The 21,509-nt window shown below is 42.2% G+C and overlaps 1 protein-coding gene across 1 annotated transcript in view; it reads left to right on the top strand.

The window, feature by feature from the left end:
• The window catches only part of B4GALNT2 (beta-1,4-N-acetyl-galactosaminyltransferase 2 (SID blood group)), a 45,614-nt gene that overhangs the window by 3,419 nt on the left and 20,686 nt on the right, over window positions 1-21,509 (top strand). Inside the window, exons 4-5 of the mRNA XM_082704752.1 lie at window positions 19,243-19,431; window positions 19,988-20,125. Coding sequence (XP_082560878.1) covers window positions 19,243-19,431; window positions 19,988-20,125 — 327 coding nt within the window. The remainder of the gene's footprint in view (window positions 1-19,242; window positions 19,432-19,987; window positions 20,126-21,509) is intronic.

Below are 21,509 nucleotides of genomic sequence, written 5' to 3'. Positions count from 1 at the left end.
TCTTCTTTTTTTAAGTAGCCTTCACCCTCAGCATGGAGCCCAACGTGGGGCTTGAACTCACAACCCTGAGATCAAGAGTCCGATGCTTAAGAGTCAAATGAATAATGGACTGAGCCACCCACCTGCTCCTCTTAGCTATTTATTTTTAACACCCCCTTCCTCTACAGGACAGAATTATTTGCAGTAATAATCATGTAATAATAATATTCTCTTGCTTCTTCCATTTAAAGACAATTGAAGTAAACTGTAATTCCTAAAGATACCAAAATTGGACAAACTATTTTAGGTATGAATTAAAATGGGTGCTTACCGAACAAAATATTACACTTGGCAGTTTGTGCCGTTTGGCTGCTTTAAATCTTAAACACTAATGAAAAATCAGTGGGCACACACACATAATGACAGAATTGAGGTGACTGAAGTTTGGTTTACTCATCTTTAAATTAGATGACAGGGAGGGGTTCCTGCTGGGTGGCTCAGTGGTTAAGCGTCTATCTTTGGCTCAGGTCATGATCTCAGGGTCCTGGGATCGAGTCCCGCATTGAGCTCCCCGCTCAGCGGGAAGCCTGCTTTTCCCTCTCCCACTCCTCCTGCTTGTGTTCCTTCTCTCGCTGTGTCTCTCTCTGTCAAATAAATAAATAAAATCTTTTAAAAAATACAATAAACTAGATGACAGGGAGATAGAGGAGGGATTTGCTTCATTCATTCCACGCATGGACCTGGTATTGTGGTACCTCTGGGTCTACCCCCCAGGGGCTTAAAAAAAAAAGTGTGCTATTCATGTGTGTTTCACATCTGCTGCTTAAATGGAGGAATAGGTAAGACCACATGGTTTACAACCAAGCTGCGCCCTAAGCCAGTTTGAACTATTTCTCCATTTACCCTGGTTGCAAGCTTACCTTTGAAAGGAATGTATGGAGCTGAGCCAGGTGTGTGTTGGGAGCCAACTATATAACTGAGTTGTTTAGATCAAATTCCATGAAAAATATGATTTTTCTAAAGGATAAGCAATAAATGGTGCTGTTTTGAAGCTCATGTATATTATTAAACTGTCATAGTAAGTGACGTAGACATAAAATAGCAGTTCTCAACCATTTTTGTCTCAGAAGCTTTTACACTCTTAGAAATGATGGAGGACACCCAGGAGCTTAAAATTAAAAAAAAAAAAAAATTTACGAGAGGCAAGGGAGGGGCAGAAGGAGAGGAAGAGAGAGAATCCCAACATGGGGCTCGATCTCAAAACCCTAAGAAAAATGACCTGAGCCAAAGTCACGTGTCCAGATGTTAACAGACTGAGCCACCCAGGTACCCCAGGAGCTTTCATGGATATGAGTTGTATTTATTCCCACTATGACACGAGACATTAAAGCTGAGAAAGTTTATTTTTATTTTTTGAAAGATTTTATTTATTTATTGGATAGAGAGAGAGAGAACACAAACAGGGGGAGCGAGAGAGGGAGAAGCAGGCTCTCTGCTGAGGGGAGAGCCTGATGCAGGGCTGGATCCCAGGACCCTGGGATCATGATCTGAGCTGAAGGCAGACGCTTAACTGACTAAGCCACCCAGGTGCCCCCCGAAGCTGAGAAAGTTAAAAAAAAAGTATTTGTTAAGGCATTAAAAATGACAATTCTCAACCTACCAGATGTTAGCATCGTGCATTTTATAACTTTTTAAAAAGATTTTTATTTATTTATTTGACAGAGAGATCACAAGTAGGCAGAGAGGCAGGCAGAGAGAGAGGGGGAAGCAGGCTCCCCGCTGAGCAGAGAGCCGGATGCGGTACTCAATCCCAGGACCCCGGGACCATGACCTGAGCCGAAGGCAAAGGCTTTAATCCAGAGTCACCCAGGCGCCATGCATCATGCATTTTAATGAAAAATTAATTATTTGAAGGTTTGACCGGGACTGGTTGATGTGCTTGCTAACTGTTACTGGCTGGAGACTTTGGTTTGCCTCTACGGGGCACTCTGTGGGCAACTCACAACAGGGCAGCTGGCTTCGCCAGAGCTGATGACTTGAGAGGGGGTGTGCCATCAAGATGAAAGCCACGGTGTCTTTTATTACCTACCTTAGAGGTGACCTATGCTTTTTGCATATCGGTCACCCTGGCCACTGTGGGAAGGGGGTACACTAAGGTATGACTACTTAAGAGGTAGAGATCATTGGGGGCCACGGTGGAGACTGGCGACCACAGGACTTTTGTATCTATTTTTATGAATGAGATTGGCTGTGGTTTTCCTTTTTTTGTTCAAGATTTTATTTTGATTTTTTAAGTAATCTACACCCAATGTAGGGTTCATACTCACAACCCTGAGATCAGGAGTCCAATGCTCCATCCGCTGAGCCAGCCAGACACCCCCCACTGCCCCGCTCTGATTTTTCTTTCTTATCACATCCTTCTCAGGTGTTGATAAACTGTTTATGCTGTTCCACAAAACAAGTTGGGGAGGGTTCCCTCTCTTCCTGTTCTTTAGAAGAACAGAAAATGGAATCAAAAGGAAAATTTGGAACTATAGGATTACTCAGAATTTTCTCTTTTTGCCCGTGTTGGTTTTTATAAGTTGTATTCTTCTCCAAGAATTTTATTTCCTCTACTTTTTCAAGTTTATTGGTACAAATTGTTAATTTATATTCTCTTATTACTCTTATATTCTCTTATTACTTCGTTAATGGCTGTAAGTTTCTAGTGATGCTCTCCATGTTCTTGCCACTGGCGATTTGTGCCTACTCTTGCTTTCTCTTGATCCTAGATGAGGTTGATCTATGATGAGGTTATTTTATTGGTTTTTAAAAATAAAACAATTTTTGACTTTGATGATTCTTTATAGTGTGCATTTCCTTTTTTTTAAGATTTTATTTATTTATTTGGGGGTGGGGGGGCATGAGCACAAGCAGGGTGAGGAGCAGAAGAAGAGGGAGAAGAAGAGTCCAGGCTGAGCAGAGAGCCCGATGTGGGGCTTGATCCCAGGACTCTGAGTCGAAGGCAGACGCTTAATGACTGAACCACATAGGCGCCCCAACAATAAGTGATTTTACCATAAAGTACTTTGCCATTCTCTAAGCATTGAATATTTAAGTCATTCATTAAAAAGTTTATCTTAGTTAGAGTGCCCCTTTGGTACATTAAAAATTGGCAAATATAGGATTATTCAGACTTTTTTCTTTTTTTTTTGGCTGTGTCCGTTTTTGTAAGTTGTATTCTGTAAGAGTTTTCTTAATTCCTTTGCATTTTCAAGAGTATTGGCAGAAAATCATCTGCCAGTTGACAGAAAGAGATCACAAGTAGGCAGAGAGACAGTCGGAGAGAGAGGGGGAAGCAAGCTCCCTGCTGAGCAGAGAGCCCGATGCAGGACCCAATCCCAGGACCCTGAGATCATGGCCTGAACCGAAGGCAGAGGCTTAACCCACTGAGCCACTCAGGCACCCCTCTGGTTTTTCAGTGTTAAGTAATGACGCAGGGAACATATGGTTGTCTATATCTCTTTACCTCTATATGTCTATGTGTCTGTCTGTCTAGACATATATGTCTAATTATATCTAGTTGTTGTGTGGTTTGACAAGCCAAGATTCTCAACCTCCTTCTATTGTTTCTTTCTTTCTTTCTTTCTTTCTTTCTTTCTTTCTTTCTTTCTTTCTTTCTTTTTTTTAAAGATTTATTTGTTTGACAGACAGAGATCACAAGTAGGCAGAGAGGCAGGCAGAGAGAGAGAGACAGAGTGGAGGAAGCAGGCTCCCTGCTGAGCAGAGAGCCCGATGCAATGCAGGGCTTGATCCCAAGACCCTGGGATCATGACCTGAGCCGAAGGCAGAGGCTTTAACCCATTGAGCCACCCAGGCGCCCCCTTCTATTGTTTCTCTGTGTGAACTTTTGTTAAACTTGGCAGCCTCAGGTAATTGTGTCCAGGAAAGTTCTGTGTCAGTAGATTTGCATGCTCACAGGAAAGGGCTGGTCCGAACAGGCATCTACTCCCGTGAAGTTGTCTCTGCTTTTCGGGCGTGTCCTGGAGAGGGGAATGGATCCTTTTTTCATGTGTTCAGAGGCATTTTTAGGAGGCCTGCCTGACTGAGCAGCCTTCAACCTTGACAAGATCAAACAAACTAAACCCTTTGCAGGTTCAACAAAGATGAGAAAAGGCACTCCCCGCGGTTGGTTGAAAACACAAGCAAGGAAATAATTCACTTCTAAAAATGATTGTTTAAAACTGTGCAGTAGCCAAGCCTTGCAAATTTGGTTCCCTTCCTATGTGACAGCCAACGACAGGCTTCATCAAAATTCAATACTGCATCCCTGGGATGAAACCAGACTTGTTTTGAAGGTTAACATTTGCCACCATAACACATATTCATGCTGATATTTTTCTTTTAAAAAAAATTATTTATTTATTTGACACAGAGAGAGAGACAGTGAGCACACATACAAGCAGAGGGGAGGGGAAGGGGCAGAGGGAGAAGGAGAAGCAGACTCCCCGCTGAGCAGGGAGCCTGATGCAGGGCTCGATCCCAGGACCCTGGGATCATGACCTGAGCCAAAGCCAGACGCTTAATGAGTAAACCACCCAGGCACCCCAAAAAAGGAATTTCTTCTTGCGAACCAAATATTTTACAACTTTGAGGTATCTGTGATTTAGCTTTTTGTCTTTAAAATCTACCTCATTTGATATTAATATAGAGATACCAACTTTATCTTGGGTACTTAGTTTATTTATGTTCCTTTTTTAATTCTCAACATCTCTATTTCCATGTGTTTTAGATGTGTCTCTTGCAACACCTCCTATTAACTGGGCTTCTTTTTTTCCATCCAGCCTGTCTTTGTATTTTAGCTGAAACATTTAACTCATTTACTTTGGTTTAAATCTAACTTTCTATTTGTTCCACCTGATCTATGTTCTTCTCCCTTTTCTTGCCCTTTTTTGTATTGCTTATTTTTTATCATTCCATTTTCCTGTGTATTAGCTTGAAAGTTATTCACTGTTTGTACTGTTTCCATGGTATTTACACGATAGGTTGTAACGTATTCTTGACCTATGAGAGTCTAAAATTACATGGTATTTTTTATCTTCCTGGGCAACGCAAAGACTTCACAACACTTTTCTGCCTTTCCTGACTAATTTTACTTTTTGTGGGTTGTTGTTCTATGACATACAAAACGGTATTACTGCTTTATGTAGGCAGTAGTTACCTACATTTCCCCCACTTACTTGCCATTTTGATTTCTCTTCATTCTTTTCCTTATGACCTTCTATCGGGGATAACGTGCCTCCCGTAGCTCCTTTAGTGCGAGTATGCTAGTGACAAATTCCTCAAACCGCGATTCGTCTGAAAATGTTTTTTTTTTTTTTAAAGATTTTATTTATTTATTTGACAGACAGAGATCACAAGTAGGCAGAGAGGCAGGCAGAGAGAGAGGAGGAAGCAGGCTCCCTGCTGAGCAGAGAGTGCGATGCGGGGCTCGATCCCAGGACCCTGAGACCATGACCTGAGTGGAAGGCAGAGGCTTTAACCCACTGAGCCACCCAGGTGCCCCCAAGATTTTATTTTTTTAAGTAATCTCTACATCCAACGTGGGGCTTGAACCTACGACCCTGAGATCAATAGTCTTACGCTCTACCAACTGAGCCAGCCAGGTGCCCCTTTCCAGTATTTAAAGTCCTCTGTTCTTCTGCCTCTTGTGTTGGTGGTTGTCTCCTGCTCTGTCTTTAGTCTTGCTTAATTGTTTAGTGTAACCATCGAGCTGTCAATACTTGTTATTTTTTTGCTTCTTAAAATTCCATCTGGTTCTTTTTTATATTCTTCAATTCTGTGTTGAAATTCCCAAATCAGGGTGCCTGGGTGGCTCAGTGGGTTAAGCCGCTGCCTTCGGCTCAGGTCATGATCTCAGGGTCCTGGAATCGAGTCCCGCATCGGGCTCCCTGCTCGGGAGGGAGCCTGTTTCCCTCTCTCTCTCTCTCTGCCTGCCTCTCCATCTACTTGTGATCTCTCTCTGTCAAATAAATAAATAAAATCTTTAAAAAAAAAAGAAATTCCCAAATCACTAACTTATAATTCTTCAGTGTCCTTAGTCTATTTATTTTACAGTATGTCTGAGAACTTCAGTCTCTGAAGAGACCTTGTGATTTGGTTTGATTTTGCCTTACTTGCCGCATTAGACAATGTAATCTCCATATGTGCTAAATATCATCTTTACAAAATACATTGCAGACATCATCTGAGATGTAGGCTGCTGCCAGAACCGAGGATTCGTGTTTGGCTCTGCTAGGCACTGGGAGCAGGGGCAATGTGTGGTTGCCTCAGTTCAGCTTCCGAGAGACGGTGGGCAGCCCAGCCAGCCACACCTGAATCCGCTTTTCCTGGAGGAGTCCCTTGAAGTTCCTGCACAAAGCGACGGGCTTCACTTGGAACCCCCATCCCGACCTCTACCCATAGTGGATCTTGGACTCTAATATCTAGTCTTCTAATTCTGAAAGGCTGAGAACAGCATGCCCAGCCTCTCAGCTGCCCCCTTAGGAATCGGTAAACACAACCAGAGGGAAAAGGAACCTCATTCTTGAGCTTCCGTTACCCATCCAGTCCTGCCCCTGTAATTCATTACCTTGGTAGCCATCTGAGTGCTTCAGGCAGATGTGTTTTTGGTTTGGGTTTTGGTTCAACTTTTCCAGTTATCAACAGTAAAAAAGTTGGTCCAAATTGCTCTGTCCTCTCCTGCTGGAAGCAGAAGTCCTTTGCCCCTAAGGCATTAGGATGAGGGGTGCCTGCGTGGTGCAGTGGGTTGAGCCTCTGCCTTTGGCTCGGGTCATGATCCCAAGGTCCTGGGATCAAGCTTTGCATCAGGCTCTCTGCTCAGTGGGGAGCCTGCTTCCCTTCCTCTCTCTCTCTCTCTGCCTGCCTCTCTGCCTACTTGTGATCTCTCTGTCAAATAAATAAATTAAATCTTTAAAAAAAAAAAGTTTCTAGGATGAGCCAGTAGGGGAGGTAAAAGCTCCATGAGACTGATTTTGGAGTCTTATAGCAAAGGTGGGGTATAGCTAATTTTAATTGAGTCCAAGAAAATAAAGATGATATTATCTGTACTTCTAATATGGCAAAACAATTAATAGTTATTATTATAGAATTACAGTTGATCCTGGAACAAAGTGAGGGTTAGGGGCACTGCCCCCCCACCCCCAACTTCTGCATAGTGAAAAATCCACATAGCACTTTTGACTCCCCCCAAAACTTAACTACTAGTAGTCTACTGTTGACTGGACGCCTTCCCAATGGCATACACAGTTATATGCATATGTGTTATATAATGTATTCTTAGAGAATACATAACTTTTTCTTTTTTCTTTTTTGGTATTTCTAGGCTATATGGCTTGTCTGTGAGTTTTTCATATTGTGGCAAATCTCCCGAATATTTCCAATATCCTTACTGCGAGAAATCTGCATATAAGTGGACCCACACAGTTCAAACCCATGTTGTTCTAGGGTCAGTTGTGTGTAATAATTCATAGTTATTATGTATATAATTTGAATGGGTTTCTGATACTGGCAACCCAAATTCCTAACTACAGTATGCAGAAGCAGTATGTATGCACCACTTTTACCTAAAATCTCACCAGAACTTTTTGGTTGTTAATTTAATATGTATAAAAAGGCTATTTCAAAGTTACTTTTAATTTTAGCACTTTTAACTTTCAAGTGAGAACAAGTATTTTCCTATGTGTTTGACAGTAAATATATCTATCCTTGAGTTAGTACTTTTTTTTCATCTTCTGTGCCCACTTATTCATTGGTATCTTGATGTCTTTTATGTAAGTGAATTGAGATTAAACCTCTGCTCCCATATTTGTTAGGAACCATTTCAATAGTCCAATAGTCCTATTTTTATTTCAGGGGTGTTTTTTACTGTATAGGTATTTTAAATATATTTTTTAAAGATTTTATTTATTTGTCAGAGAGAGAACACAAGCAGGGGGAGCGGCAGGCAGAGGGAGAAGTAGGATCCCGGCTGAGCAGGGAGCCCAACGCAGGACTCAATCCCTGGACCCCTAGGATCATGACTTGAGCTGAAGGCAGACGCTTAACCGGCTGAGCCACCCAGGCACCCCAACACTGTGTACGTATTTTAAAAAATTGGATGCACACTTAAGCATTTTGGTCTTTCCCCTTGTAGGTGTTTCTAGGCTGTAAAGTATTGTGGTTCACAACAAACAAACAGAAATTATGAGATTGCTTTCATTGGCAACAGGAAAATCCTGCCTAACCAGCTTCCATTGTCTGCTGAGGGGCAGACATCTGGACCAAATCTGCTAGAGTACAAGAGCCTCTCAGGGAAATGAGTGTCCCCATCTTCTGACCCGGGACTCAGGCTGCTCCTGCAGTTCCCCCCTGGTATGAAAGTTCTGTACCTGGAATGTGAGAACTGCTTGTCGGGGTTAAGTGGCTTCACCTTGACCTTGAAGGGACAGGCTGACACCAGCTAATACGGATGACTGGCTCCTGTCCTTATTTCTCACCAACTTTAGAAATTGCACGTTGGCCTTTTCTTGAATGTTTCTCAAACAGGGTCCAACCAGGATAGCAAACTCATGTGATAATTTTAACCAGTCCCCACAGCAGGACACAAACAGCACAGACTGAACATTGTAGAACAAACACTTGTACTTCTAAAATAAAAATTGAAAAAATTTTAATCAATTATCAAAAATTATCAATTATCCAAAAAATCAAATATCAGAATTTTTTATCAATTATCAAGAAAATTGTTAGAAGTTCAACTGCTTCATATCTTATTGGTAATCTCCTACCAAACAATTCCCCTTCATGACTGCATCCCAAATGCTATCGCTGGCTGGAACCAGGTTTTGTAAATGGGAACCCCAAGGCTGAGAAACGTCCAATCACGTGGTCCAAACGTGGGTAAGAGGAAGTGAACTCCTATTTTCTGCATGGGTTTCTATAACTTGACTATTTGAAGTGTGTCCCTCCTTGTCTGAAGGCCATTTTAGAAAATGCAGAAGTTACAAAGTAGTGAAAATTCCATATAAAATTTTTATACATACCCCTATTTCTGGGCTTTGGTTTATTCCCTTTACCTATTTGCTTACTCTGGAATCAGTATCATGCTTTTAATAACTGTAGCTTTCTAATAATTTTATTCTTCAGTAAGAGTACAGCAGCCATCCCTCTTATTTGTAACATATTCCTTGGTATTCTCGTGTTCCCATTAGAGTCATTTTAACAACAACAACAATGACAAATCTTTTATTTTTTTTTTAAGATTTTATTTATTTATTTGACAGAGATCACAAGTAGGCAGAGAGGCAGGCAAAGAGAGAGGGGGAAGCAGGCTCCATGCTGAGCAGAGAGCCTGATGTGGGGCTTGATCCCAGGACCCTGAGATCATGACCTGAGCTGAAGGCAGAGGCTTTAACCCACTGAGCCACCCAGGTGCCCCACAACAACAAATCTTGTTGCAGATTCACTGGTTTGGTTGTTCTGTTAAATTTATAGATTAATAGAGAGTGAAGTTACATCTCTGAAATATGGAGTTATTGTAGTTAAGAATAAGGAAATTAGGGCAACCCTCTTGGGACCCGACTCACTCTTGAGAGCTTTTTCTGTATCTTCACTTAATAAACTTCCACCACTTTACTCATATGCACACAAAAAAAGTATAAAGATTTTATGTCCATTTATTCGTATTTCCCTAATATCCAAGTACTTTTCTTAATTCTTAATTCTTGATTTGTTCAATGACAAAAGTAATTTTTTAAAAAGATTTTATTTATTAATTTGTCAGAGAGAGAGAGAGCACAAGCAGGCAGAGGCAAAGAGAGAAGCAGGCTCCCCACTAAGCAAGAAGCCCGATGTGGGACTGGATCCGAGGACCCTGGGATCATGACCTGAGTGGAAGGCAAAGGCTTAACCAACTGAGCCACTTCCATGTCCCAAATGTAATTCTTAATCACTGCAAAAAGTAAGAGAGAATATAGGAATATATTGATAGAAGAACACGTTGATTGAACAATTTCACACTGTAATCCGATTCCTAGCACTGACTATAATTAACAACTTGGTGTATGTCATTTCAGATTTTTTAAAAAAATATTTTATGTATTTATTTAACAGAGAGACCATGAGAGAGGGAGCACAAGCAGGGGGAGTGGGAGAGGGAGAAGCAAGCTCTCCACTGAGCAGGTAGCCCGAGGCTTGATCCCAGGACCCCCGGGACCATGACCTGAGCCAAAGGCAGATGCCCAAATGACCGTGCCACCGAGGTGCCCCTCATTTCAGATTTTTCTTCTGTGACCACAACACACTTTAAATAGACATGTAGTCTTGTATCCAATCCAATAAGGTCCTAGTTTTTTAAAGGCTTTATACTATGTCTATTCAGTAATTTGCTTTAAAAAAATGCATTTCGGGGTGCCTGGGTGTCTCAGTGGGTTAAAGCCTCTGCCTTCAGCTCAGGTCATGGTCCCAGGGTCCTCGGATCCAGTCCCACATCGGGCTCTCTGCTCAGCATGGAGCCTGCTTCCCTTCCTCTCTTCTCTCTGCCTGCCTTTCTGCCTACTTGTTATCTCTGTCTGTTGAATAAATAAATAAAATCTTAAAAAAAAAAAAAACCAAAATGCATTTCAATATTTATTTAGATATTTGAATTCTCACACTGGGGTTTTGCAAGCCGGTGAACATTTGGCAACTTCTTTCTCCCAGAGAACTGTTAACATACATTCCCAGACAACAGAAATATATAATTTCAACTAGTATCAACGTATATGACTTTTTTATAAACGGATTATCAAGTAATAAAACAAAAACTCTCATAATAAATTCTCAAGTATCCAAAAATGAGGTGACACAGCTCAAAACTCGTCTGCTGCTTTCTGCACGTTCATGTAACACCACTTCACTTATACGAAAGACCGACATTGTACTTGCTTTTGTTAGCCAAAAGAAATCCAAAGAGGATTTTTGCTTTTGTGAAAAAAGATGAAAAGCGGAAAAAGGTGGAAAGCAAAAACAGCGTTCCAGGTCTGTTTTCCAAGCCCTCTGTATAGATGCGGCGTGCGCCCTGAGCCGTCTCAGTGGCGCCACCAAGCACATTTCCAGGGAACTACACTCAGCATCTCAACGTCAAAGGCACCAGACCTTTGCACAGTGTCTGCGACCAACGGACTTATCTCAATTTTATTTTGTGCGTCCTTTAGCAAGAGGTTTGTAAGGTATCAGAAAAGTCTAAGTGTGGTCAGTTTGGAGGTCTGGCAACACTAAAAAATTTTCTATATAAATTTATGATGATTACTTCTTTGCACCGTTTTGCCTTACAGAAGGTCTCATATGGTCGCTTGCTCTAGTTTCAAAGAATGGGGCAAACCTGTCATATATTAGACTTCTGCTAAGTTCCTTGCCAGAAATTTACTTCCTTTTTTTTTTTTTTGGAGAGGTTGGGATGAAAAAAAAATCGCACTTCAAACAAAAATAAAAGTGGTAAACAACTCATAAAATCATGAGATCAGAGATTTTATGACTAAAATTCATTTTAGTTTCAGTAACAAAGCATCACCATCTTTTAAAAAATAGTTACTAAATTAAAATATGTATTCTACATGTTCTGCGCAAGACAAAGGCAATCTTTTATTAAAAACATGAATAGCCCTCTCATTGTTTTTCAGGCTTTCCCTGCTAAATTGCATACCACATGCAAACATTAGTGAACTGTATGGCTTTTGTCTTAAGACTTTATGGTTGTGCTTCCTTCCAAACGGAGGTTTTCTTTTTTTTTTTTTCTTCTCTTATTTTTTCAAGATTTTAAAAATTTATTTGAGAGAAAGAGAGAGAGAGCACAAGCAGGTGGAGCTACAGAAGGAGAAGGAGAAGCAGGCTCCCTGCTAAGTCGGGAGCCAGATGTGGGACTTGATCCCAGGACTGGGGGATCATGACCTGAGCCGAAGGCAGACACTTAACCCTCTGAGCCACCCAGGCACCCCCAAAAGATTTTATTTATTTAAAAAAATTTTTTTAAAGATTTTATTTACTTATTTGACAGAAAGAGAAAAATCACAAGTAGGCAGAGGGGCAGGCAGAGAGAGAGGGGGAAGTAGGCTCCCTGCTGAGCAGAGGAGTGGGGGGGTTGGGGCTCCACCCCAGGACCCTGAGATCATGACCTGAGCCGGAGGCAGATGCTTAACCCACTGAACCATCCATGCGCCCCAAGATTTTATTTTTAAGTAATGTCTACACTCAGCGTGGGGCTTGAACTCATGACCCAAAGATCAGGAGTCATATGCTCTACCGACTGAGCCAGATAGGCACTGCTAAATATATCTTTTTTGATGAAATATACCCATAAAACCCTCCTGGTGTATATTGAAGTACAGTGGTAGTTGTCTTGAGAGAAAACATCTGTGGGGCGGCTGGGTGGCTCAGTGGGTTAAAACCTCTGCCTCTGGCTCAGATCACGATCCCAGGGTCCTGGGATTGGGCCCTGCATCAGGCTCTCTGCTCAGGAAGGAGCCTGCTTCCTCCTCTCTCTCTCTCTCTGCCTACTTGTGATCTCTGTCTGTCAGATAAATAAATAAAATCTTTTAAAAAAAGAGAGAGAGAAAACATTTGTGCAATTCGAGCTGCGAGATGAACTAGGTGTTTTTTTGTTTGTTTTTAATAGAGAGATTTTTAACTTAAAAGTACGACTAATCAACCATGGTGTTTGGTAGGTGTCATCTCAAAAAATTGGAAGTGATCTTGTTACCTCCCTCAGAAGAACAACTGGTAGTATTTGTTGCCAATATATAAAATTTAAGCAAACAATTAGAGGTTTGTACAACTTTGTCCCCTGCAGCAAGCTTGACAGCTTCTCGGTTTGTAGAGACATCTCTGATGAGGGTGGTGTTGGTTATCAGTGAATGTGGACTTTCAATATTGCATAATGAGATGTATTAACATTAGGAAGATCAGCATAACTCAGGGCAACGATATTTTCCATATGACCAATGAATGATGCTGTAAAGTCATACACGGGTAAGAGATCAAAGTACAGGGTAGATTAGTGGATTTTAATGTAACAGCACAAAAAAATCATTGATATGGTTTTGCATTCCTTTTAATGACTATGAACCTTTTAAGAAATGTCTGGATTTTTGGTCTTGATTTTTTTGTGTGGTATCTGGATAAATAGCCACAATTATCTGAAAAAGTAAAATATTTCTCCCTTTTCCAACAACATATCTGCACAAGGCCATATTTCCTTCATATATGTCAACCGACAACATGTAACATTGAATGCAGGAACAAATATGAGAATTCCTTCGTCTTCTATTAAGTTAGATGTTAAAGAGATATGAAAACATGTCGAAGTGATGCTGTTCTTATCACTACTTTTTGTTCTGAAACAGGTAGTTATTTTTCACAAAAATATGTTACTTGTGTTAAAGTATGTGGGGTTTAGTATTCTATTGTTAAATGAATAAATACTTTAAAAATTCCTCCAATTTAATGTCCAGGGTGGTAAGCATTGATAGGTGAAATCCACAAAACAAAGACTCTTTGGCGTCCTCAGTAATTTTTAAAATTGTGAAGTCGGGGCATCTGGGTGGCTCAGTCAGCCAAGTGTCTGACTTGATTTTGGCTCAGGCTGTGATCTCGGGCTGGCAAGATGGAGCCCTGCTTCAGACTCTGCCCTCAGTGTGGTATCTGCTTGGGATTCTCTTTCTCCCTCTCCCCCCACTCGTGCTCTCTCTCTCTCAATAAAATAAATAAAACCTTTCTTTTTTTTTTTTTTTAAAGATTTATTTATTTATTTATTTATTTATTTGACAGAGAGAGAGAGAGAGAGATCACAAGTAGGCAGAGAGGCAGGCAGAGAGAGAGAGAGAAGCAGGCTCCTGGCTGAGTGGAGAGCCCAATCCGGGACTTGATCCCAGGACCCCGAGACCATGACCTGAGCCGAAGGCAGAGGCTTTAACCCACTGAGCCACCCAGGCGCCCAAATAAAACCTTTTAAAATAAAATAAAAATTAAATTGTAACGGGGTGGAGTGCCTGGGTGGCTCAGTGGGTTAGGTCTCTGCCTTTGGCTCGGATCGTGATCTCAGGGTCCTGGGATGGAGCCCCACATCTGGATCTCTGCTCAGCGGGGAGCATGCTTCCCCCTCTCTCTCTGCCTGCCTCTCTACTTGTGACCTCTCTTTCTCTCTGTCAAATAAATAAATAAAATCTTAAGAAAAAAAAATAAAAAGAAACTTAGGGGACCTATTAGTTGAGGTATGGACCTTCTTTGCATCCTGATTGGATCCTTAATAAAAAGAGAGAGAGAGAGAGAGACGATGGGGAGATTTAAATCTTGTGGACACTTGATAGTAATAAAGAATGATTGTTAATTGTTTAGCTGTGATACAGTATTGTGTGGGTGTGTGGCAGGGCAGTGTGTGTAAGAAACTTTGTATCAATCAAGCCTCAGTCAAGGAAACAACTACTATGCATATTACAGAATAAGAAATTAATTATAGGGGCGCCTGGGTGGCTCAGTGGGTTAAGCCGCTGCCTTCGGCTCAGGTCATGATCTCAGGGTGTTGAGATCGAGTCCCACATCGGTCTGTCTGCTCAGCAGGGAGCCTGCTTCCCTCTCTCTCTCTCTCTCTCTCTCTCTGCCTGCCTCTCTGCCTACTTGTGATCTCTCTGTCAAATAAATAAATCTTTAAAAAAATAAAAAGAAATTAATTATAGAGTCAAGATCCTAGTGTCCTGGGATCGAGTCCCCACATCTGGCTCAGCGGGGAGACCGCTTCTCCCTTTGTGTGGCTCTCTCTCTTTCAAATAAATAAAATCTTTTAAAAAATTTCATTAAAAAATTCATTACAGGAATTGGTATGCTTATGGGACAAGCTGGGGAAGTAGAGGCTCAAAAAAGGACCAGAGAAGTCCTGAACCAGCTTTGGCAAAGTACGTTGGAAGCATCCATCTTCTGGAGGACAACCACAGAAAGAGTTGGTGGCGATGGTTATGGAAAATCGTTTGTTCTTTGTGGCTGCTGCTACCATGAGCTCACAGAGGAAGTTCTGGTAGTGAACTGGGTTTCGTTGGTCAGCAGGTCCAGTCAGTGGGAAGGAGGGCTGGATGTGGAGTGGGGAAAAGCAGACCAAGTGGATGGAACTTGCCAATGCCTGGCTATCCCTCACAGCCTCTAAGGAAGGACAGGACAGGACACCTTTCAGAGCACAATGGCTACAGTTTCACTTCCGCCTCCCAAATTGTATGCAAATTTCTCTCATGGCTGTCCCTCACCTGGAATCACACAGGGAAAGGAGTTATGGAAATGTGGTTCTGGCTCAGTCATGCATGAAGTACATAGCTACGCCATTACTCTTCAGAGATATCTATAAGAATTCTCACCGGTGCAATCATATGGTGTCAAGATTTGCTTCAAAATGGTTTGGAAAGGAAGGGGAATAGGAAGAAATAGCTCCATTTTGCCCATGAGCAGAAGATGGGTGATGGTTACCTGGAACTTTGCTTGACTATTCTCTTGATGTTCTGTGTCTGCTTAGAATTTTCCTCTAATTAAAAAGTTAATTAAAAGTGCACTCTTGGGGTGTCTGGGTGGCTCAGTCGGTTAAGCGTCGGACTCTTGATTTCTGCTCAGGTTATGATCTCTGAGTCATGAGGTGGAGTCCTACATCAGACTCTATGCTCAGTAGGGAGTCTGCTTGAGATTCTCTCCCTCTGCCTCTCTCCCATGTGCTCTCACTCCCAAATAAATAAATAAAAATCTTTTATAAAGTACACCTCAGGGCACCCTGGTGGCTCAGTGGGTTAGAGCCTCTGCCTTCCGCTTGGGTCATGATCCCAGGGTCCAGGGATCGAGCCCCGCATAGGGCTCTCTGCTCAGTGGGGAGCCTGCTTCCCCCTCTCTCTGCCTACTTGTAATCTCTGTCTGTCAAATAAATAAATAAAATCTTAAAAAAAAAAGTACACCGGGGCGCCTGGGTGGCTCAGTGGGTTAAGCCACTGCCTTCGGCTCAGGTCATGATCTCAGGGTACTGGGATCGAGTCCCGCATCGGGGTCTCTGCTCGGCAGGGAGCCTGCTTCCTCCTCTCTCTCTCTCTGCCTGCCTCTCTGCCTGCTTGTGATTTCTCTCTGTCAAATAAATAAATAAAATCTTTAAAAAAAAAAAAAAAGTACACCTCTTGCACTTTTCCCCCTTGAAGTATCAATAGACTCATAGATTTTTTTTAAAGATTTTATTTATTTATTTATTTAACACAGAGAAATCCCAAGTAGGCAGAGAGGCAGGCAGAGAGAGAGAGGGGGAAGCAGGCTCCTTGGTGAGCAGAGAGCCCGATGCAGGGCTTGATGCCAGGACCCTGGGATCATGACCTGAGCCAAAGGCAGAGGCTTAACCCACTGAGCCACCCAGGCACCCCCAGATTTTATTTTATTCAATGTGGTGTAGCTCATTGTAGCCATTGTTCTTGTGTATGCTTCAGTTGTCCCAAATATGGCTGGTGGAAGACTAAACTGTCTCCTATTTTTTTTTAAATTTTATTTATTTATTTAACAGAGAGAGAGAGAGATCACAAGTAGGCAGAGCAGCAGGCAGAGAGAGGGCAGGGGGAAGCAGGTTCCCCGCTGAGCAGAGAGCCTGATTCAGGGCTCGATCCTAGAGCCCTGAGATCATGACCTGAGCCAAAGGCAGAGACTTAACCCACTGAGCCACCCAGGTGCCCCATAAACTGGCTCGTATTTCTTTGAAGATGACTGTGGTCTTCTTAGATAGCTCCTGTCCTTTCTGGCACTACAGCACTCCTTCACTCACTTTACATTTCCCTTACCCCAAACCCAGAACTGGGCCAGTTCTCCCAGGTGCTCTGATTTCCTTTAGAGGGGAAGAATGTTTAGAGACCAAAATACAGGTGTTAGGTGTTAGATGTGCTAGTGATTATTAGTGAAGTGTCATTTCTTCTGGGTCCTTTCTTAAATGTTTAACAAATGAAGAATGGATGTTGGATTTTATTAAATGCTTTTTTAAAATTTAGATTTTATTTATTTGATAGAGAGAGATCACAAGTAGGCACAGAGGGAGGGGGACGAAGTCTCCCTGCTGAGCAGAGAGCCCAATGCAACGCTGATTCCAGGACCCTGAGATCATGACCTGAGCTGAAGACAGAGGCTTAACCCACTGAACCACCCAGAGGCTTAACCCACTGAACCACCATATTAAATGCTTTTAAGATAATCTGTCAATATAACCATATTCTGAATTTTCACCTGGTGAAATTTATTAATAAATTGCATAATATTGAATCATCCTTGAACTCCTAGAAAGAACTCCCATTTGTTGATGATGAATCATTCATGTAACCTACCATTGTATTCTAGTTCCTAATATGTATTTAGCATAGGTATATAGCTATTCATGAGTACTCATGTCTGTATCACTGTAAAGCTTTTATTTATAAACCAGGCTGGAATTGTTTACTGGTGAAACATGGATCTGAGACTTTGTTGAAAGGGAGAGTAGATAGGCCTTTGATAATTTTCTCAAAGGCTTTATCACAGGTCTGTTGAGGTCATTTGTGTTTTTCTGGAAAGTCATCCCTTTCATTGGGTGTTCAAGATCCAGGTTTCACTTTGTGTCTCTTGTTTTCTATTCCCCCTTCTCTTCTTGGTTCAGGGGACCAGAATAATCTGATCTCATTTCTAATTCCTGGGGAAGAAATTGTGGTTGACTGGCCCAGCTCAGACCAGGTGTTCACCCTTGGTCTAATCCACCATGGCCACGGAGTACCGAGTAGTGAGCTGAGATCTTAGGTGTCCCCGGTGTGGGTCAGGAGAAAAGTCTTACAGAAGAGAGGTTATAAACTGGGCAGACACCACAAAAGCTGTCTGCTCAGGGCAATGACTCCATTTTAGGTTTCTCTAATTCACGATTTCTCCTTGCGTTGTTCTTAAGTTCCTCTTTCTGCTTTTCTTAGCTTTGTTCCTTTGTCCTTTTCTCAAACTCCTTTTTTTTTTTTTTAAAGATTTTTATTTATTTATTTGACAGAGATCGCAAGTAGGCAGAGAGAAGGGAGGGGAAAGCAGGCTCCCTGCCAAGCAGAGAGCCCGATGTGGGGCTTGATCTCGGGATCCCGGGATCATGACCTGAGCCGAAGGCAGAGGCTTAACCCACTGAGCCACCCAGGGGGGCTCCTTTTTTTCAAGCTTCTTATTTGATTGCTTAATTTATTAATTTTGTGTCTCATAGTTAGAAATTGGCATTTAAAACTTCAATTTTTCCTCTCAGGACAGTTTGAGTGTGTTCCATAGTTCTGGAAGGTAATGTCTTTATTATCTTTATATTTTCATTCCGAGGTCTGTGATTCAAGGGTTGCTTTGGAAGGCCTTTCTAAAATCTCCATGCTGTTGGGGAAGCGGGCTTTTCGGGAGGTTACATTTTTGATTGTGCTGTCATAGTATATGATCTGAACTATTTCTACTTGATTACAGTTTTCTTTGCGTGGCCCATTTTTGTAAGTGTTGTAAGAGCTCTTCGACAGAATATGAATTATATCATTTAGTTGCTATACTGTTTTATATATTTTGGAGACTTGATTTGTGAAGCATTGACCTGCAAGAGTGTTAGGTAGTAGATGTGAGAATTTGGAGTCTAAGACTATCTTTGTATTTGTAATCCTTCTGCCTTTTTTTTTCTTTTTTCTTTCTTTCTTTCTTTCTTTTTTAAATGTAGGCTCCGCACCCGGCGTGGAGCCCAACACGGGGCTTGAACCCACTGAGATCAAGACCTGAGCTGTGATCAAGAGTCAGATGCTTAACTGACTCAGCCCCCCAGGTGCCCTGCTATCTGTACTTTAATGCTATTGTTTAGTGGATAAAGTTCATGACCACTACATCTGTTTTGTGGGTCATGTATTTGGTCATTGTAAGTGATCTTTTTTGTCCTATTTAATACTTTTTTTTTTTTTGGCCTTGAATTCAACTATGCTGACATAAATATTGCAAACCTTACTTTCTTTTTTGTCCCCCTTGGGGTGTTTTTGCCCATTCTTTGCTTTGTGATTTTTCCGAGTCTCTTTGTTGCGGCTTGATTCTTTACTCTCTTTTTAAAATAAGAAATCACTTTTGGTAAGCAGTATAAGGTATTTCACTTACATTTTTCCTCAAGTTATTATTCCCACGAACATTACACAGTCGAGTCATTTATTAGGTGGTCAAGAAAAAAAAAAGGTGTTAACGGAATTTGGTCTTTTTGTCTTCTAACAGGTCTGAGTTTCCTTGGCTTCTCAAGATCTCAGTGTTACTCTTAGGACTTGGCACTGTTGTATTTCTACTCAGAAGTGTGGAGTTCAGTAGCCCCACGCCAGAGCTCCCTCATTCTGCTCTGCCCAACCAGATCCTGAAGCTTCTACCTGAGGAACGACTCAAGAACCTCTTTACCTACGAAGGAATCTGGTGAGAGTCAGTTTATTCCACATTGGCCCGATGTCTCCCTTGTTCCTCTGACGGTTTACTGTGCCCAATTTACTGCCAGTTCCCTGCCTTCCCGAACCTGTGCTTGTTGTTCAAGTGATCCAAACTGGGGGACCTGGAGAAGGGCTGGTCTGCAGGGTGCTGTGTGCTCTCTACAGCACCGAGCAAAGTCCCTTTAAACTACAAAGGGTGTGTTTGGCTAAAACTGTAAGAAAGATGCTGCCTTTCTGTCCCGCTGGCCTCCTCTTCTGGTGAGGCCCCGATGCCATGAGCATTCACATGACTCAAGTTCAAAGCCATTTGGTGCTGGAGATAATTCTAGAGAGCGGGCTTTCTTCCCCTTCCCCTTCCTCCACCCGACCCCTGTATCTCTGGGGGGGGGCCGCTGCTAGGATTCCAGAATCTCCTCCTGAGTAAAGCAAGTGAGTATATGGAAAGGAGATTCTCAGGGTGAAACTCACACTGATTAGGCCCCGGGGTCTCTCACCCACCAGCCCACCCGCCCATTCCATGGTCACAGTCCCTTTTCTGGTTTTAGGCTCTTCCCGAAAAACCAGTGCAAATGCGATGCTACCTCACAGCCGGGAAGCTACAACTTTCAGGATGCCTATGACCAGACTGAGCTCCCAGCGGTGAAAGCAAGGAGACAGGCTGAATTTGAACACTTCCAGAGGAGGTAATGCAGACTGTGAGGGCTCTTTGGTGCTGGGGTAGAGCAAAAGCTCTCTCTACTGTGTCCTGAGGGTGTGGGTCCCAAGAAAACAGGGAGGAGCTCCTCGCTTGCAGGAGTCCCTGGGGGACACTGTTAGGAATAAAGCAAGGAGAAAGAACAGAGAAAAATGGCCCATAAATGAAGATTTACCAAACTTTGGATGTCTAGAACAATTCATAGTAAGAACAGAGCAAAGGAATGAAAATAGTCTGGGATGTCCATGTGGTGTTGGTGGCACAACTCCAGCATCCAGGCCTTCACAGCAGGTGACTTTGCAGCAGGTGCACCTCTAATTCATTTACGTTGTGAGCATGTGTCCCCGTGCTATATGCAGGGCCTAGACACACCTGGAGTGTATAGGCCAGGGTTGTTGATTGAAAAGAGCGATGATCGACTCTGATGGGCTTATATCAAAAGGGTGTTTGTCGGAAGGATGTTGGAACCTCCTCAAAACCATAGGTGATAGGATGACCAGGCTAAGAAATCAAGAACCAAGGAGCACAGAAAGGCTGGACAGGCCCACCCTTGCTCCCTCCCTTCTTTTCTTCCTTCCTTCCTTCCTGGAATCATTTATGAGTCATAGCAGAAGGAATGCCATAATAAAAAATAAAAATAAGGGTGCCTGGGTGGCTCAGTGGGTTAAGCCTCTGCCTTCGGCTCAGGTCATGATCCCAGGTTGCTGGGATTGAGCCCCACATCGGGCTCTCTGCTCATTGGGGAGCCTGCTTCCCCCTCTCTCTCTGCCTACCTCTCTGCCTGCTTGTGATCTCTCTCTCTGTCCAATAAATAAGTAAAATCTTTAAAAAAGATAAAAATAAAATAAAAATAAAAATAAGAGCACCATGATTAGGGACTTGAACTCTAGAATAGGCTAGATAGCAAGTGACTTCACCTCCTAGTACTTAACCATCCTCATATGGAAATTATAATAAAGATACTTCTTTCATAACCTTTGAAGGCTTTGTAGTATGCACTGTATTAACATACAAAGACCTAGTAACTCATGAAGGGCCTGAAATATACAAGCACTACAAAAATATCACCTGCTGCTATTGTTGTGGTTTGCTATTAAAATTGTTGCTCTGCTGGTTCTCCCAGGAGACACATAATTCATTAAGAGATACACAAATCACCTAAATATTAGATCATTGTAAGTGCTTCATGGAGACGTAAATTAAAAATAGGTGTGGTAGAATGTTTCTTGATGGCATAAAATTTAATGGGATGATGAAGGAAGGTGACCTTGAACTCTGATTTGTATATCAAGCAGGAGTCCCCACCACCTCCTATAAAGGAGAAGCTCTGAAGGAAGAGTTAATCCAGGGCTCAGAGCCTTGGGCATAGGGTG

Source organism: Mustela nivalis (assembly GCF_964662115.1).
Source record: "Mustela nivalis genome assembly, chromosome: 17".
NCBI classification, from domain to species: domain Eukaryota; kingdom Metazoa; phylum Chordata; class Mammalia; order Carnivora; family Mustelidae; genus Mustela; species Mustela nivalis.
Note: the sequence above shows the minus strand (reverse complement) of the source record. Positions and strands in the feature narration are given on the sequence as shown.